This window comes from Acomys russatus, chromosome 30 (assembly GCF_903995435.1).
Source record: "Acomys russatus chromosome 30, mAcoRus1.1, whole genome shotgun sequence".
NCBI classification, from domain to species: domain Eukaryota; kingdom Metazoa; phylum Chordata; class Mammalia; order Rodentia; family Muridae; genus Acomys; species Acomys russatus.
In genome coordinates, this window is record NC_067166.1 from 26639728 (window position 1) to 26658807 (window position 19080).

The following is a 19080-nucleotide window of genomic DNA, read 5'->3' on the forward strand; positions in this document are numbered from 1 at the left end:
GCAACTTCTTGACCCCAGGTTGGTGATCTTATGAAATAATGCACATCATGGGCCAAGTGCCTTATTATTGCTATTTATTTTGAGAGATGGCTCAAAGGGAGGCATTACTTCAGTGAAAGCCTCGATTGGCTCCAAATTAAATCCACACAAAGGCTTCTGGGGCTGCAAGCTGAACTCTTAGTGCATGGCATTGTAGCATATCAGCATCGATACATAATTCAATCTTATAATGGGGGATTAATTCCTCATCGGGAAAACACAGTGTGCAACATTAAAGGGAACAGAGAATTATCGAACAGAAGCAACACGTCCTTCTAAATGTAACAGCGTGCCCTAAGCCATACGTACTGATCTTGCCTTATGGGCTCATGGTATTTTCTCCTCCTGGGTGGTAAACAGAAAGCTGTAGAGGAAGAACATCTTGCGGTGACTAATGGGGGATTCCAACCAGAGCCCTGACGACAGCTCAGCGTGACTGAACCTGCACTTTGACAAATTTAAGAGAGTGGAGAGTCAGTGAGATTAGGAGGCCAGCCTGGGCTACAGTGTGAGACACTCTCCAACTCTACCTGCCCCACCCCCACAGCCTCAAAAAGGAAACCGGGACTCTTTCAACCGCTTCCAGAGGAAAAAAACCAAGCACTGTGATACTGCCAGACCATTGCTAGAATGAAACTTTCAAAACATTGAATTCCTTTGGTAAATTTGAAAGAAAATATATAACTCTAAAATATCTTCAAATGCTTGAAAGAGAAAAACGTCCCTAGAAACAAACCATAGACAGTATTCACTAAATAGTCTGATTGTTACTTAAATTGTCCAAATAGGAATTTCCTGATATATGGTATGCTTTTCCTAGTACAAACTAGATCCTCAAAGATGAGATCCCCGAGCCAGCTGTAGTGGCTCAACCTGTTATGTCAGCTTTTGGGGACTGGGGCAGGGGGCTTGCTCCCACATTTTTGGCCACAGTGGGCTGGCTATAGAATGAATTCCAAGTCAGCTTGGGATAAAAATAAAAATACAATACGATAAAATCCAGTAACAACAACAATAAGAATAAGAGCCCCCAAACCACACACTTCCGTCCTGTGACTAATTTTGCTGGTTACAGCGAGGAGCCAGGAACTTGCCGTGTAGACTAGCCTGGACTCACACTCGCAGCAACCCTTGTCACTTTCTCGGGGCCATGGTATGTGCCATGTGCCTCCACACCTCGTTTGCCATAGCGGCTTCGTAATTAAAGACTTAATTTCTTCATAGGCAAAAACCGGCTTACAGACAATTGAACAGTTAGCAGAGAATTTCCACACACCACATGCAGATTTCACCAAAATCGATGGACTAATTTTGGTGTCTCATTATAAACAAAAGTTTCTAAGTGGAATTTGGATTTCTTGTTAGTGTTGTTTAGTCTGATTTGTTAGGAGCGTAACATCATGCAGTCATGATGGAGTATCATATTATAATTTCACCACCCTAATATGTTTCCTGTACTCCATAGTTTCATTCTTCCTCTTTTGCCTACCCTGGCCAATTGCAAACCAGTGCTCTTTTCCATCTCTCTAGGCTTATTTGCCAACTGCTTCACTCTGTACTCATTTAGGGATGCACTGAGCATGTGTGCTCTCAGGACGATGTTCTTCTCTTCTTCTTTCCTCCTCCTCTTCCTCCTCCTCCTCCACACTCCTCTGTCCCTTGGGGTGGAATTCAGGGCCTCACACAGGCCAGTCAAGTATTTTACCTGTGAGGTACAACCCTAGCCCTCTAAATGACTTCTACTGACACAGCTTGTATAACTCCATTTTTCTTTCATTTTTATCTGTCTCAAGAAATCAGAACAAATACCAAAAAAAAAAAAACCAAAACGAAAAGAAAAGAAAAAAGCCCTAAGTTTCAAAGTTTCACTCTAGGAGGTCCTGTGTGAAATATGTACATCCAGACAGGCGTGGGGCACATGCCTGTACTATCAGTATTTAAGAGGTTAAAGCAGAAGAAGGATTATCATGAGTTCAGTCCCGTCTTGACTTCGAAATGAGGCTGTTGAACATACTTCACAAGGTTGTTTCAAGAAACCACACACACACACACACACACACACACACACACACACACACACGGTTAAAAAAAAAACATTCAAAATATAAAGGGTAAAGAAAAGCCTATGAGGAATAGTAGTAGTAAGTGTTCAATAAATGTGTGCTTTTTTTCCTCCAATTTTGTGATTATTCCATGCCTTTATTCAAGGAGGACTAATCAGGAGTGTCACTTGGATGTAGGGATGCTGTGATTAAGAAGCCACACCCTCAGGAATGTTATCACAGCGTGTACAAACACAAACCAGAAGCACTCTTCACCACGAGTGCTACTAGGGTACTACAGGGAGGGGACCTGACTTACATCTCGTTTGGTTTTGGTAGGTGAATCATGACTTTTGAAACTGGCTCTGTTACAGAAGCCAAGGTTGAGTTACCACGGTATAGTGCATGTGGGTTTGAGGGTAACAGTATGGTAAATTAATCATTCTTATTTTTGCCTGGGAAAGCTCGATTATTATTATTATTATTTTTTTAATTTTAGTTTTAGAAAGGGTCTGGATAGCCCTGGCTGCTCTAGAAACTTGCTGTGTAGCCAAGACTGGACTTAAACTCCTCTTCCCCCAACCCGCTACTTCACGGGGCGCGGGGATTCTGAGCCTGAGTGACCACGTCCTACAAGTATCTTCTTACATTTCAAAACAAGCAAAGAAACATATCAAGTAGGAGCAGATTAAGGTGTTGCAGGCTTTGACGCTACCACCCAGAGGTAGATGTAGGAGTCTCTATATAGTTCCTGCCAGCCTAGGCTACATATTCCTGTCTAATTAAAAAAAAAAAAATCAAACCAATGCTTTAAATTAGCGGCTTCCAATAAATTAATAGTTGTTCAAAAACGTTAGTTGAAGTTCATTTTTACAATACTGTTTTAAAACTATCTTGCGTGTGGCAAAATTTAGCTGTTTTCTGGGTTTTTCTTCCCAATAAACAAAATAGTGCTTTAATCATCAATAAAATTAATAATCAAAACCAGAAGAATTCCACCATCCTTCTAAATTCTTTTTTTTTATTTTAATATTTTTTAACGCATACATTTATTATTACACATGTATAAAATAAACTACATACAGCAAGAACCATGACACAATCAGAAATTATATTAATGTTACATTCATAGTGTTGTGGCTATTTGTATTTGGCAACCTTGTAGAGAGCATCTTTTCTATCTTGGTGAGTCTAAAATTCTGAATGTAAATCAATATCATCCTAAATTCTAAGCCCCATTTAAAATTAGCCCTTTCTTCATCCTTTGCCACTAATGGGCACAGTTCTGTGTTGTCCATTTAAAAAATAAACTAAAAAGTACACACACACACACACACACACACACACACACACACACCAGCTTTTTATTTAGAAACAGTATGGCTTAGAGGAAATTGCAAAAACATTACCGAGAGTCCTAGGAATTTACTAGCTACTTAACATTATCATCTTACATTACTTGCTCAAGACCAATCCTCAGTCGTCAGATTTGGAAACTGACAGTGCTTTCATTTTTGCCTGTGTTACTGTCTTTCCTAAGAAATGTTGTTCTCCTGTTTAAAGGAGCGGTTGGATTTTTTGTTGTTGTTCGTTTGTTTGCTTGTTTTTGAGACAGGGTTTCTCTGTGTAGCCTTCACTGTCCTGGACTCACTTTGTAGACCAGGCTGGCCTCCAACTCACAGCGGTCCGCCTGCCTCTGCCTCCCAAGTGCTGGAGCTAAAGGCGTGCGCCACCACGCCCAGCACTACAGCAACAGCTTAAAGCGCTTTTCTGAGATAGCCTATCGGTCCCACGATCCCCTAATTCCTACATCCTTTGGCTCTTCTCCTTGTCGCTACCATTGCCTCTTAGTTTCATTTTGCTAATTGGTATTTTCTGATCTTCGTGCCGCAAATGGTGTAGTGGTCAGCACTCGAATTCCTAACTTCTTGTCCCAGCCTTGTTTTAAATGGGTGACAGTGACCATGGAGTGAGTTTAACCGGACTGCAGCACCGCCTTTAGATGGGCGCGGCTAAGCTCTCGCACCCTTACTCGCACTCTACTTCCTCACCGGTCGCCCGTTTATAGTCAGGATCTTAGACTGCATGTTGGAGGAAAGTGTGCAGGTACCCGCCCGAGAGCACCGAGAAGGTAAGAGTCTGTCTGGGAATAGGTGGACGCCGGTGCTCAGGTTGCAGGAAGGTCTCGCTGCGACGTCACCGGGCGGCCCCACTGCGCATGCTCGCCGCGGCGCGGGCGGGGCTCCCCCTCCGCCCATCCGCTCCGGCCGGCCCCGCCCCGCCGCGCGCCGCCAGCTGCAGGTCAGGGCGAGCGAGCGGGGTGAGTACTCCTAACCGCGGCGGCGCCTCCGTATCTGCTCCCCGCAGCCCTCGTCCGCCTCCCGGGACCCGAGAAGGGCGGCGGAGCGGCCGCCTGGAACAAAAGGCCGGGGAGGCGGGCGCGGGCCGCCCGGGCGACCTTTCACCTTGTGTTAGGCATGTGCTCACGTGACCTTGAAACAAAGGAAGTTAAGCGACTGGCAGGCCCCACCTGAAAGGCTTTCAGATTTGCAGCCAACACGCTACCTGCTACCTCCACCCCAAGCTATAAAACTGGGAAGTGGGGGTGGGAGATAAAGGAATAGTTACTGATTTATAGAAGACATAGTTTCATTAGTGGTGACGATTGTGGGAATCTCGGTAGTAGAGCCCAGGGTGGCCTCATGTTCTTTCAAAATCAAAATGGAGCCCTAATTTCTGCAGCCACATGTTTTTGACAAGATGCAAATTGTTCCCAACTGCTAGAAGAAAAGAGAGAGAGACAGAGACTGGGTTTGTTTTTGAGACAGGGTCTGCTATTATGTAGCCCAGGCTGGCCTCCAGCTGTAGGGCAACCCTGCCTCGTTTGCCAAATGCTGGGTTTACTGGTGGGAACTCTCAGGCCTGGATTGTCTACCTTGAAGTTTCGGACCTTAGCCTCTCTTCCAAGAAGCTGAGACTACAGACCCCCATCCCTGGTTACAGGAGCCATCTGATTTTATTCAGTGTTTGTATTCATTTTCTCACGTTTTGAGTGCGCTTTGTCAATTGGCTTGCTCTTTCTAAGTTCAATAATTCTTTTCCAGAGGCTTCCCTTGAGTCATATAATCTGACAGTGGCCCCCACTGTGGTAACAAAAGTGTACATTTGTGACTGTTAGCTTGAGAGAATAAAGACTGTGTCCAGCACTCAAATCTATTTTGGAATTCCAAAGGGTCAGATATTGACAGGAGAAAATGACACGAAATGAAAACCTTAGTGGGGGTGGGGGGGGGCGGATAAAGAGTATTGAAGAAGTTCAAAGTCTCAGTGAACAGTTTTGAAAAGTGGCATACCTAAGCTTGGTGGCCTGTCCTTGTCACCCCAGCCTGCCATAGCTGGAGGCAGAACTAACTACCTCTAGTTTGAAGCTGCTCTGCCTCAATGAACAAAAAACAACAGAAAATTGTTACTTATTTTTTTAATGGAAGAAACTCCTGGAATTAGTTCTGAGCTTGATTCCTTTGAATATGGAATATGTCAAGATGAGGGTAACAGGAACAGAGCTGACGATATATACATAATGGGTTATCTAAGAAAATGCTTTTTTAAAAAAATGCTATCTTCCCTTCTCTAAGCTTTCCAGACTTACATTAGCTTGTGTTCCCTAGGCAGCTAGGGCTGACCTTAGCTGATCCCCCTGGCTCCACTTCCCAAGTGCTTGTGTGCCTCAGTCGCATGTCCAGTCTATATGACGCTGGGAATTGAACTCAGGCCTTTGTGCAGGCCTGCCATCTGTGCCACTCCACACCCCACTTTTTTTATATTTTAGTGTCTTACTGAGTCCAGTCTACTGTAGACATCACCATCCCCTTGCCTCAGCTTCTAAGAGATTACAGGCATCTACTACAATGCCTGTATGTAGCTTGATGACACTTCTTACTGCTCAGTAAATCTCTTAGAAACATAAGCATCGCCTTAGGAAAAACAGTAAAGCTTACACACGTAGATAGTTTCAGACTGGGGTTGATTTGAATAGTAATCTCTCCAAAGCCTCAAGATGTGCTTTGGACCTCAGTGGGTCTGTTGGAATCACAAGTATTATCAGCATCCAAAAGAAGGAGATACAGAGATTATTTGGTGATGGCACATTGAGGCCGGGCAGGCTATAAAACAATCAGAATGTAGGGTAACAGGAAATGTGCTCTATCTGAAGGCAAGCTTCTGTAGCAGAGGCCCCTCTCCTATGCGTGGTACATCAGATGGCCACTGGTGTATAGTGGCCAAGGAGAGTGGTTAGTTTTCCTTTGACGTTAGGGTTATCTCATATGATTGAGTAATAGCATTCTAAGAAGAGCTTTCACCTGCCGCTTTGCTCTCTGGAACCTGTGATGATTCCTGATTGCTCGCTGTTTTAAATGCCATCTCTTGAGTTGGAACGCTCGCTCTAAACTGCTTGCTCCCTCTTCCCCAGAATCTTCTGTAGTTCTCAATCCAGTATCTAGTTGTGCTTTTTTACTAGTCCACTCTATGTCATTTCAACCTGGTCCTGTGTTCATTAGTGCCCCCTCCCCGGCTCCCCACCACTTATTCAGTGCTACAGATTTCTTCCAATTCATAATTGCAGGACTAGTTTTGAAATCTTAATTCCTCTAGAGCACAGGGTGTAGTACCCTGGTTGACCTCCAACTCAGAGAGAGCTGCCTGCCTCTGCCTCCCAAGCGCTGAGGCGTGTGCCATCACCACCTGGCACACTTTTTTTTTTTAAGTCTCAAATCTCTCAGGGTGATATTGAGGGCTCAACTGTGCCTTTTTTCATTCCTGTCTTATCTGGTTTCTTTTACGTTAGCCATTTTATCTGCGTTGCTTACAACTTCAAATTCAAATCCCAAAAGTATTTGAGGTGACTTATGACCTATGAATGATATAATAACAAAGATGAATCATGGTCATGAAAATAGGAAGCTGGAGTAGAAAGATAACATTTGGATGAGTCACACTGAAATACGTTTTCTCTTTCTGGACAGTCGCTAAAGGCAGCCACAGGTGAACTTCTGAGCTTCATGATGGTCAAAGGAGAGATGGAAACATACCACAGCTTCCCCTGTTACGATGATTGGGAAGTCATTGCCTGAGGAGGTCCCATCACCGTGGCTTCCCACTTCAGCAAACAAAAACTCAACTCAGTGGAAACTGTCATGTTCAAGGGAAACACATGGTCAGCTCTCTCTAGCAGCTGACCTCCAGCTCAGGAGTTTCCCCTGGGATGATCCATATATGTCCATTCACTTAAAGCCTTCAGATACTTCCTTTGCCTTGTCCCATGTTCTGTCAGGGAAAGCCTTTGTGTGGTTCCTCTGGGGTGGGGTCCTGCACTGCTTGAATTCTGGAAGTGCCTGATTCTTCTTCTCTAAGCTACCCAGGCTCTTCTAAGGTCCAGTGTACCATGTCTAGCACTTTGACGTGAGTATTGAGTGCATGGAACGCCAGTTATGGTCGTAGGTTTCAGAGAGAACACAGAAGGTCTTTGACCTCATCTTGTTGACCTGTAACTAACGCATTGAACAGGAGGCTCTACTGGATGGTGGTGGTGGTGATGATGATGATGATGAAGATGATGATGGGGGCAGAGTGTCATGTAGCACCCATTTGTCCGGAACTGGGACTCACTATGTAGCTGAGGTTGACCTTGAACTCCGGAGTCTCTTGACTCAGGCCTGTATTGCTGTTTCTTCCAGCTTCTACTGATGCTTTTGTTTTTGCGTGGATTTGTTGTTGTTGTTTTGGTTATAGGGATTGACCCCAGCCCTTTTATTACTGGGTATACACCTAGCCTTTTACTAGCACCACAATTAAGGAAATATATATTAGGTGCATACATGAGTTTTTGTGAGTATCTGCCATGTGTGGATGTGTACCCAGGGAGGCCAGAAGAGGGTGGGGTTCCCTGAGACTGTAATTACAGGCTTGTGGACTGACCAGTGTGAACACTGGGAACTGATCTCTGGTCCTCTGCAAGAGCAGCAAGTCCTCTGAACTGCCGAGCTGCATCTCCAGCCCCTCTACTGGTAACAGTACAGAGTCCTACACGACAGGATGTTTATTATACCTGGTCCCTCAGCTGTAAATGGCAACAGCGAACTATGACTGTTCTTTTTGACGACAAACTATGATGACCTAGTATTCTGCTCATTTCATGTACCTTACACAGTAGGCTCTAAACATGAGGCAGTGGGCTCTGTTTACTCTATACTCCTTCTCCTGCTCCCTCCATTTACATACGTATGTATGTGTGTGTGTATGTATGTATGTATGTGTGTGTATGTATGCATGTATGTGTGTATGTGTGTGTATGTATGTGTGTGTATGTATGTATATATGTGTGTGTGTGTTGTGTGTGTGTATCTTGTACTCCTTTTAGACTGTCTTTGTAAGAACTGTGCCCACTTATTGAAATGACTTTGTTTCTACCTGGTCGGTCATGTTCAAATTTTAGATTTCAGTTCTTGAAAAATTAAACTCATGTTTTCAGAACTTCCTGTTTTGGAGTCTTCCATGATTTTCTTAGGGACATTTTGATTTGTTTTCATGAGGATCCACAGAATAAGTACCAGGATATAATACATGCTGTAAAAATAAACAAAATGTTTGTGGAACTAGGAAAGTGCTTAAACTCTGGACAGGGTTTCAAAAAAATTTTTTTGAAGGGGCTGTCTCTTTCACCACAAAAATTTTCAGTCATTTACTTTTTTTCTTCCCTCACACACAGTGGCATTTGACAGTATATTTTAAAGATTCATACCGTACCATCTGTATTCAAATTGGCACTGAGTTTGTAGCTTCTTATATAGACTATGTTCATCTTTGTTAGGTATTTTCACCCAAATAATGTTCCCTTACTTGTTAGTTCTGGGCTGATGACATATGCCCTGACTAGAGTTTGTACACGAGTCCCATTATGCGAAAGCAGTAAGGGAGTGTGGTCAAGATTGGCTTATTATTTTCACTCAGAATTATCAGTTCTTTCCCGGTGTGCTAGCACATGCCTTTAATTCTAGCACTGCAGTGCTGAGACAGGAGAACTGTGAGTTGGAGGTTAACTTGGGTGACATAGTGAGTTTGGGTCTAGCCTGAGCTACATTGTAAGACCCAGGTGTGGTAGCATAAATTTGTAATCCCAACACTTGAAAGATAAAGGCAAAAAGATCAGGAGTTTGAGAACATCCTTGCCTGGGATACATGGACTTTTGTCATTAACTAGTCAACTAACTGTTACCTATCTGTAGGTTGTGTCTGCACTCGTGGTTGTGTCTGCTAATCAATTGCCATTATTTTCATTTTGATCTTTTTTCTTCTGTGTTTTGGGAAAACATTTCACGAGTATATATTAAAATACTAATTTGATCCCCCATCCATACTTTTATGTTTCTCTTTTTTAATCTATAATACAGAATTTAAGTTTCTGGTCCTTTATATTTGAATTTTCTTTCTTACCACTCCTCTCTTTTCCTTTTCTGATTCTCAGACTGGGTCCTGTGACATAGGCTGGCCTGGTACTTGTTATGTAGCCCAGGCTGGCCTTCATCTGCCTATCTTCCTCCTTCATCTTCCCCCTAGCTGGGATTTAAAGTGTTTACTACTGTACCTGGGTCCCAGTTTACTTTTTAATTTTAATGTAGAATGGATAATTTTTTAGGTTTTAGGTATTTCAGCCATTATAGAAAAGGGCTTTCTCTCTTCAACCTTATAATTTTATTTTTAATTAATTAGTTAATTAAAATTAAAAGGCAAGGTGTTTCTTGCTGTGAAACTTTGGGTGGCCTGGAACTAGCAGTCCTCATGCCTCAGCTTGAAGTGCTGGAATTGCAGGTGTGCATCACTGTTGTTGACCTCTTCAGCTTTATGGAAATATGTTTCTTTTTCTTTTTCTCTTCCTTCCTTCCTTCCTTCCTTCCTTCTCTTTCTTCCTTCCTTTCTTGCTCACTCCTTCCTTCTTTCTTTCTTTCTTTCTTTCTTTCTTTCTTTCTTTCTTTCTTTCTTTCTTTCTTTCTTTCTTTTTCTGGTTTTTCGAGACACGGTTTCTCTGTGTAGCCTTGGCTGTCCTGGACTCAGTTTGTAGGGAGTTCACATCGATCATCTCGTCTCTTATTCAAGAGCTTCTTATATTTTTGATTGTGAGCCTAGCCCTTAACGGCTGAGCCATCTCTCTAGCCCTCAAGAGCTTCTTATTGGCCCCACGTTGACACTGATATTAGTGACTGACAGAAGAGCGGCTTGCGTGGGTTGCTTTGCTGACTCAGTAAGCAAGTGTCCCTTCATCTCCCTTGTAGTAGATGTCCAGGATTCTTCCTCTCAGTATTGAGTTGGAGGCCAGACGGGTGGACACACTGCAGCTAGAAAGGGTACTGTCTTCTGTATTTGGAGATTTTTTTGTTTCACTTACAGCTTATAAATTTAAGAGTTTGGGGGAAGATGCTGGCGAGGCTGTCCTACTGTTTGAAGGCTAGTCTGTGCCTCAGCTCCCCACTGCTGGCTTCATATCACAGTATTCAGTGCGCCACACTGACCTTAGGCTCTGCACTTTACAGGTTGAAAAATCAGTAGGAGAATGGCAGCTTAGTAGGTTCCCTTGAAGGGAGGGTAGAATGGAGGAATGTGAAATGCTTCCTGTTTCCTCCTGGAACTTCCTGCTGCAGAAGGTAGCAAACATCTCAGCTGCCAATCAGCGATATACCCCTCCAGTCCAAGGGCATGTCGCTCCCTGTTTCAACTTTGGCTGGTGGAGGGAGACTGACCTGCTTGGCCCCTGGACAGGACTGAGCTGCCTCCCTCCTCCCTTTTGATGCTTCTCCAAGCTACTTATTGGTTTGCCCGGCGAGGCAAAGGGGATTCTTGTTGCTGTTATTAGCCATTGAGCCACATTTGTAATTGTTTCACTTGGGCCACGTCTTCAGGTGTCTCCTATAGGAAGTTCTAGGACCATGACTTCGGCTTCTAGGAGTCAGTGGACATGGCGGAGGAAGAGGGAGAATCCAGGCTTGACAGTGTGACTAAAAATGTTGATTGAATTACGTTTGTATCTTTAATAAGTTGAGATAGTCTAACTTGGGCAGAGAAATAGTTATTCACTGGCAATTCATTTTGGCACATCATGAGCATTTGAGTGAGATTAATACCCTTTTAATATGGGTATTTCCAGTTTGTTAATCAAGGTGTATTTGCGCTACATATAAAACATCCTTTAGCAAAGCTCAGTCCTGAGATAGTTCTAAAAGTATACAACCCAGTATTAGTGTGTTGGTGTTCAGCCATCTTGCTAGTAGCACACTGATGTTAATTAGATAAAGCATGGCTACTGAGTGGAATTTTATGTTTCAACTAGCATTTTTAATAGTTCAGTACATCTCAAGTACCTGCCGGGCTTAGGGGCTGGAGTGTTTTCACTTGTTCTATTTTGTCACTAAGAGTTGCCTTGGAATTTTAAAACTCCCAAGTATATAATCTGTTTTGGTGTGTTTTCTATATTTTTAAACTTATTTTCATTTATTTAATTTTTTGAGACTGGGTCCCGGCTGGCCTGGGACTCACTGTGTAGACTTACCCTGACCTCAAACTGAGAGGGATAATCCTGCCTCTGTCTCTTGAGTGCTGGGATTAAAGATGTGTACCACCAGGCATGGCATAAGTGTATATTCTCTGTGAATTCCATTCTCTTTGTGGTGATTCGTTATTTCTTGGTGTGTGTCGGGATCGTACATCCATGTGGCAGCTCCATTTCAGTCTTCTAGTTCTTGATCCTTTTCTGAGTGTTGAGACGGACTCTTCTGCCATTAATTCCAGCTCGGAGTCTCTTTCCCTTCTGAGACGGACTTATCGAAAATGCTTGCTAGACACGTCATTTGTGGCTCTACAAAGTCTTCATCAAATCCGTGCGAAACTGGCCCTACCTCTCTCCTAACCCTGTTCCTCCTCCAGGGATCTCTGTAGAAATACTCTGCTACCTAAAGGCAGAAAGCTTGCAGGCATGCTCAGACCTGTTTTCCGGCCTTTGAGCCTCTCCCTCCTCCTCTGTTCTGCCCACAGTCTTCACTCTGCACAGCTTCTATGACTTGCTCCTGGGTTACCAAGAGCCCTTTAGCTGACTTCATCCAGTCAAGACAAGGTGCCACCAGCACAGTTCTCACTTCCTCTCTCACCTCCACATTGCACTCACAGGAGTTCTTTAGATGGGCACGGTGCTCCACAGCTGCAGTCCCTGCACGCAGGACAGCCAGAAAGGAGGAACATGAGTCTGAGGCTAGCCTAGGCTAATAATAAGTACCAAGCTAGCCAGGGCTACATATCAAGGCCTTGCCTCAAAATTCAAGCCAAAACCAACCAAAAACCAAAAACTAAAACTCTGCTTTGCATATCCTGTTCCCATGCCCTAATTTCCCTTGGTTTACCCTAATTCTTCCTTTTGGGTGCTTCCTCACTAAGGTTGTACTGGTTTTGTTTTGTTTTGTTTTGTTTTTACCATTTAGCTGTAATTCTGTATGTAGTGTAGGAATGTCACATACGCCCAGGGATGTCTGATCCCCAGCGGAAGTCCTCTTAGCTGATGGTGGCTTCTGCATGGATGGCTCTCGGAGACTCGTGCTTGTCTTCCTCAGCCAGTTTCCTGCTTCCTTGCCTTCTGGACTGAGCTGCGTTGATCTCAGGAGTGTACATTCACAGGAAAGACAATTCCTAAACTTCTGTCCTTTTGTATGCTTTACTACATTCTGTGTTCTCAAGAAAAGGTATTTTGAGGTCAAGAGTTCACGACCTTGACCTGTTTCTACCACTGCACAGTGGGGCTCCAGGCTGGGCTTGGGGAGCCCATGCAGTGTGGAGCAGTTTTCACATATAAATCTTCCACGATAGGAATGTGTTCACAGATTAGTGCATCTACTAAGGAGTTTTCAAACAAAGCTGACCTTTAAAACAACCCTAGGTTTTGAGTGGAAGGCCATTTTTGCTCCACCCTACAAAACTCCCAAGTACAGAGACTGTTGATGGCCCCACTTCCCTGACACTGATTTTGGTCACTGCTTCTTCTACATTAACGGAAACTTCCTGTTCCTTTGAGGATCAGGTAATGAGTTTGTAAGCCGTAGCACCTACTGTCTCTGCAGCCACAGTAGATGCCTGTACTGTCATCTGGAGAGCAAATCCAAAAGTCTCAGGGTTTGGAACTTCTTGAGCGCCAATCATATTTGCCCGCACTCTGCTGTGAATACTGATCCCTTGTCCACATGAGACATCACAATACTAATCCCTGCTCACTCTGACACATCAGATATGACTCTCAGAAAGTTTTTACCCATTTCACTGCAGGTCTTAAACCTCTTTTGCTATCCCATCTTCTTTGATGCATGTAAATTTTTACAGCTTTTCCCATCTTTTCTTGGCCCGTTTTTCTTCTCTCCTAACCCGACCTTCTGGCCTGTGGCCACCACTGTTTCTCCTGTCTCATACTCGGCCACCAAATCAACTCAGCCAAAGTGCATGACGGATCCTCACTCTGCTGTTGTCACTCTGGAGCTGAGCTCTCTGAACAAGTCACAAATCATAGGGTTGCACTCTCTAACCTTCCTGGGTGTCACTTCTGCCGCTGCTCCTTAAGTGCTGTCTCAGGTCCCTCCGCAGCATTCCAGCCTTAGAAAGTCGTCAGGTCCTCAGGCGCTCTCCTTTAACCATTGCCTTCATCTTTTGTGTATCTTGGCCTCTTTCTTCACCTGGACACTCATAAAGACTAAGTTCTGTAGTTTTCCTTAAATGCCTCCTCCAGTTGCAAGGGACATAGTGGGTGCTGGTGAGGGCGTCCTGTCACAAGACCTCACTGAATTATTTCCCGTTGCTTTCTCTATTATGGGTGGATTCTCTTTAACCAGCCTCCTTTAAATATGTTCCCATAAGCCTGTGGGCCACCTTAATATGGATGTGTATCTTACTCGCCATTTTGAAGACCTTGTAGGCAGAGTTTTCACCTTCTCCTCACCTTCGGTTTCCTCCTTAGTCCTTCACAACGTGGTTTTTCTCTGTGTCTTCAGTTCATTATTGCATCTGTCTCTGACAGAATGACAATGATGGCCTCACTGTCACTCTCCATAGATGTTTTTTATTCTTTTCTTGATGAGTCACTCTTAACTTTTGACATTGGTAGGTGTTGGTTATGCTGTGCTTCCTGGAAAGCCTTGTCCCTGGCTCTGTGACTCTCCTGTTACCAAGCTCTCTGAACACTGGTCCCTTATTCACCAGGCCTTTGCGGATTCCTCTTCCTTTGTAGATCCCTTAGATGTTGGTGTTCAGAAGGTTTGCCTCAGCCTTGCTCCTGCCCCTGTGCACAGAAGTTCTTAATGTTTTGATAGGACCTTAGAAATACCTGTGGAAAACTGAATGATTCACAGGAGAGATACGGAGAGCTGCATACACATAGAATTCAGTGTGTGATGTTTCATGTACATCCAGAAGCCATATTAAGAATATGGGCAGATGGGGCGTGGTGTGTGTTTGCCTGTTATCCTAGGATTTAGAAGGCAGAGGCAGGAGGATCATATTGCTGCAAGTTTGAGTCTAACTTGAGCTGTGTAGCAAGTTTTGGGCCAGGGTTACATAGTGAAAGCCTATCTGAGAAACAGACAGACAGGCAGAAAAATAAACAGAAAACAAACAAGCAGAAAACCCAGAGTGTGTTTCACCTAAGAGCCAGGCATAGTTGTGTGTGCCTTTAGACACAGCACTTGGGAAACAGGCAGGATAGCCATGAACTCAAGGCTAGCCTTGACTATATAGCAAGTTTCAGACCAGTGTAGACTACATACGAAGACTGTTTCATTTAAAAAAAAAAAAAAAAGAGTGGGTTTGGTGGCACATGCCTGTAATTGCAGCATTCAGGGAGGCAGAGGTAGGCAGATTGCTATGAGTTCAAATCCAGCCTGGTCTTCAGAGTGAGTCCAGGACAGCCAAGGCTACACAGAGAAACCCTGTCTTGAAAAACGGGAAAAAGTGTATGCTATAAAATATTAATTAAAATGTAAAAATGTATTTAAAAAATTGAATGCTAAAGCATTCATTTCCTTTGAGTGCAGGTACTTGATTGAAATTTATTGTTCATGCGCTCCCTTGGTTCTAAAGGCAGAGTCTGATGTAGCCCAGGCTGGCTTTGACCTCTCTGTGATGCAGAGGGTGATCTTGAGTTCCTGGTCCTCCTGCCTCCATCTCTCAGGTGCTAGAATTACAGGTACCACACCACGCTTGGTTAACCGGAACCCAAGACAAGCTGTCCTCACTTCTAGTTTGGTTAATGACAATCGAAAGCCACGTATACAGCTGATCGAATACAGAATCACGGGTATGTTTCCTTTCCCCACCATGTCAACTCTTTCAGGTACACTGTCCTTACCTCGCTCAGTGCAGGCTGTTCTTCATATGGAGGCATACCTTTATGTAACCCTTACCGAAACACTTACAAGTTACACAATCACAGAAATTACAGTTGTCTTCTTGTATTTTATTTTATTGTTTAATTAAACTCCTTCTTTATGACACAGGAATATGGCTTGTGAACATGCACTTATCTCTCAGGACCAGAATGCTTTATGGTCACCATGCCTTAGAGTTAGTTAGTGTGTTGCCGCAAGGCTGGGGTTCAGCTAATCCAGCATGGCGGTGAATGGAGGCTGAGTAAGGCCGTTTCTACTGAAGGTAGTTCTGTTGTTTATTTCCCTCTCTTAGAACGCGAACTCTTTTGGGGCAAAGTGTCTGCTTTCTTCATGCCTTACTTTTCTCTATGCACAATGCCTATTTAATATGCACTCGACTTTTCTCGTTGGGTAAATAGACACATTCTCATATGGATTATGCTAAGTTTGAATATCTGCGTAGTAGGTTGTGAATCAGTGTGTGTAACTGACAGGTTATGGCCCAGAGTCCCTTTTCACTTGTATTTGTGAGCAGATTCCTTTTGGTTTGTCTTCTGAGGACTGGAGATAGCACATCTTTGGGCTGGGAGAGGATTCAATGAAGGTGTGAAGGGACTCATGCTACAGTTATTGGTGTGATAGACAATAGTCTCGTTGCTCATAGCTAGTGACCATGAGACTCGGTGCATCTAACTTCTTGCATTGAGAGTTCTCAAGTATATGATCTGGCATTTTTCTTATGAGCTAAAATATTTGTCCGTGTCCCCTGGAAGGGGAGACATGGTGGCTCTCAGAGGAAGGATAGCAGGCTACCAAGAAGAGACTTGATACCCTATGAGCATATACAGGGGGAGGAGGTCCCCCTCAGTCACAGTCATAGGGGAGGGGAATAATGGGAAAGTGGGAGGGAGGGAAGAATGGGAGGATACAAGGGATGGGATAACCATTGAGATGTAACAAGAATAAATTAATAAAAAATTAAAAAAAATTCTTTCTGTAAACAATATTTTATGTTTTGAACAGTTTTCTACCACAAATACATGAGTATTTCTTGGTATGTCACATTTGTGAGTTTGATCTAGTAGTAATTAATTAACTTTATACCTTGCAAAGCAATTTCAAGCTTTGCAACAGCATTTGCTGGGGAGTTGACCCTTCTAATGAAGTGTGAAGGGCAGCTGGAATCCAGGAATCTGCAGCACATCACCGTATGAGCTGAGGTAGGAAGCACAAGTGTTCTGAGGAGCATCTTTCAGGACACTATCTTAGAATTAGATAGAACTCACAGTGAGAACTGCACTGCATTCAACACCACCCTTGTCATTATAAAAACAAGCAAACAGGCCAGAATGTTTGGTCGAATGATCTGTCAATTTGTAGGGTGCTTGTAGGAGGCCCTGGGGCCGGTGCCCAGTAATTCAAAAAGAAAAATCAGCACAAATCCCTCTCAAATAACTAAAAATTAAACAAAGAAGACTCCGTAGGGTGAATATTCTAAGTATAGGCTTTTAGGTTTTCATGTTGTCTGAAAACAAATGAGGACAGAGTGAGAGTATGGAAAGAGAAAAACTCTCGTGAGTGACCCTGCAGATGAGTGTCATTGCCTTGTCCAGCTCTGGGTAGCTTAGGTGGGAGCTGCTGCTGCTGCTTGTTTAATTGTTATTTATTTATTTTCCTTGCAGTTCTCTCTTAACATGGAAGATGAGTTCTTTGGAGAAAAAAGCTTCCAACATTATTGTGCAGAGTTCATCAGACATTCACAACACATAGGCGATGGCTGGGAGTGGAGAACAGCCCAGGTGAGAACAGAACAAAGCAGTCCCTTGTTTTTGTGTTTTGAGATGGAGTCTTATAGTGTAGCTAGCCTGGTGCTTTCTATGTAACCTTACAGCAGCCCTTCCACTCTGTCCCCTATGTGACTAGTCACAGGCATCCGCCACCACACCTGGCTGCCACAGGGGTTCCGATTTCCTTCATCAGTGGAGGGTTACTTATCTCTGTTGTATAAAAACCTCAGTAATTGGTAGTAAGGTAGATAAAACTGGGGTTGATTTAAAAAAAAGGAATAAATTTTAAAGCATTCTTTAAAATATGACCATTTTACTATTCCAACTGTATAAACTCATAATTATTTGGCTAATGAAGTATTATCTAGAAAAGTCCTTAGGTGACTTCATGAGTTTATAGATAAGGCCCCTTATGGTATTAATTGTTGCTATGCAAACAGATGTTTCTCTGGTGCTTCAAACCACTTATTTATATTAGAAATATTCTATCAGTTTTGAGATAGGGTCTGACCTTGAACTGTATATGTTATCAAAGATAATATTGAATATTCGTTCCTGCCTCTACCTCCTAAGTACTGGGATTGCAGGCTTGTACCACCATACCTAGCTACACTTTTTCTATTGCTTTTTCTTTTTTCTTGGTTTTCTTGAGACAGGGCTTCTCTGTGTAGCCTTGGCTGTCATGGACTTGCTTTGTAGATCAGGCTGGCTTGGAACTCACAGAGATCTACCTGCCTCTGCCTCCTGAGTGCTGGGATTATCGGCGTGCACCACCACGCCCGGCTTCACACTCTCATTTTCTTAGGACACTAATTTTGTCTAGAGCAGTGGTTTTTAACATGCGGATCTTGACCCCTTTGGAGTTCGCACACCAGATATTCACATTACGATTCACAACAGTAGCAAAATTACTATGAAGTAGCAAAGAAATAATTTTATGGTGGAGGGTGAACACGACTTGAGAAACTGTAGTAAAGGGTCGCAGCATTAGGAAGGCTGTTCTAGAGAGTAATGGTAGTCCTGAACTCACGGCAAAGGCCAGCACTGGAAGACTCTGAAGCAGTAAGGGGATTCCCTCCTTCTCCTCCCCCTCCTCCTTCCCCTCCTCCTCCTCCCCCTCCTCCTCCTCCCCCTCCTCTTTCTCCTCCTCCTCTTCCTCTTCTTCCTCTTTCTCATCCTCTTCCTCTTCTTCCTCTTTCTCATCCTCTTCCTCTTCTTCCTCTTTCTCATCCTCTTCCTCTTCTTCCTCCTCTTCCTCTTCCTCTTCCTTTTCCTTCCCTTCCTCCTCCTCCTCTTCTTCCTCCTCTTTCTCCTCCCTTTCCTTCCCTTCCTCCTCCTCCTCTTCTTCCTCCTCCTCTTCCTTCTCTTTCTCCTCCTTTTCTTTCCCTTCCTCCTCCTTTTCCTCCTCTTCCTCCTCCTCTTCCTCTTCCTCCTCCTTTTCCTTCCCTTCCTCCTCTTCCTCCTCCTCTCCCTCCTCTCCCTCCTCCTTTTCCTCCTCTCCATCCTCCTCTTCCTCCTCCTCCTTTTCTTCCTCTTCCTCCTCTTCCTCCTTTTTCCTCTTCTTTTATTTTGTTTTTTGTTTTTGTTTTTTTGTTTTTGAGACAGGGTTTCTTTGTGTAGCCCTGGCTGTCCTGGAACTCACTCTGTAGATCAGGCTGGTCTTGAACTCACAGAGATCCTCTGCCTCTGAGAGTGCTGGCATTAAAGCCGTGCACCACCACACCTGGCTGGGAATTTCTTGATAACATAAAGATTTTACAGAATGTTTTT

General features: G+C 43.7%; 1 protein-coding gene across 1 annotated transcript in view; it reads left to right on the forward strand.

Moving 5' to 3' along the window:
* The first annotated feature begins 4341 nt into the window (after window positions 1–4341).
* Atg10 (autophagy related 10) overlaps window positions 4342–19080 on the forward strand; it is a 250450-nt gene continuing 235711 nt past the window's right edge. The window contains exons 1-2 of the mRNA XM_051172593.1: window positions 4342–4401; window positions 17206–17322. Coding sequence (XP_051028550.1) covers window positions 17218–17322 — 105 coding nt within the window. The 5' untranslated portion in view covers window positions 4342–4401; window positions 17206–17217. The remainder of the gene's footprint in view (window positions 4402–17205; window positions 17323–19080) is intronic.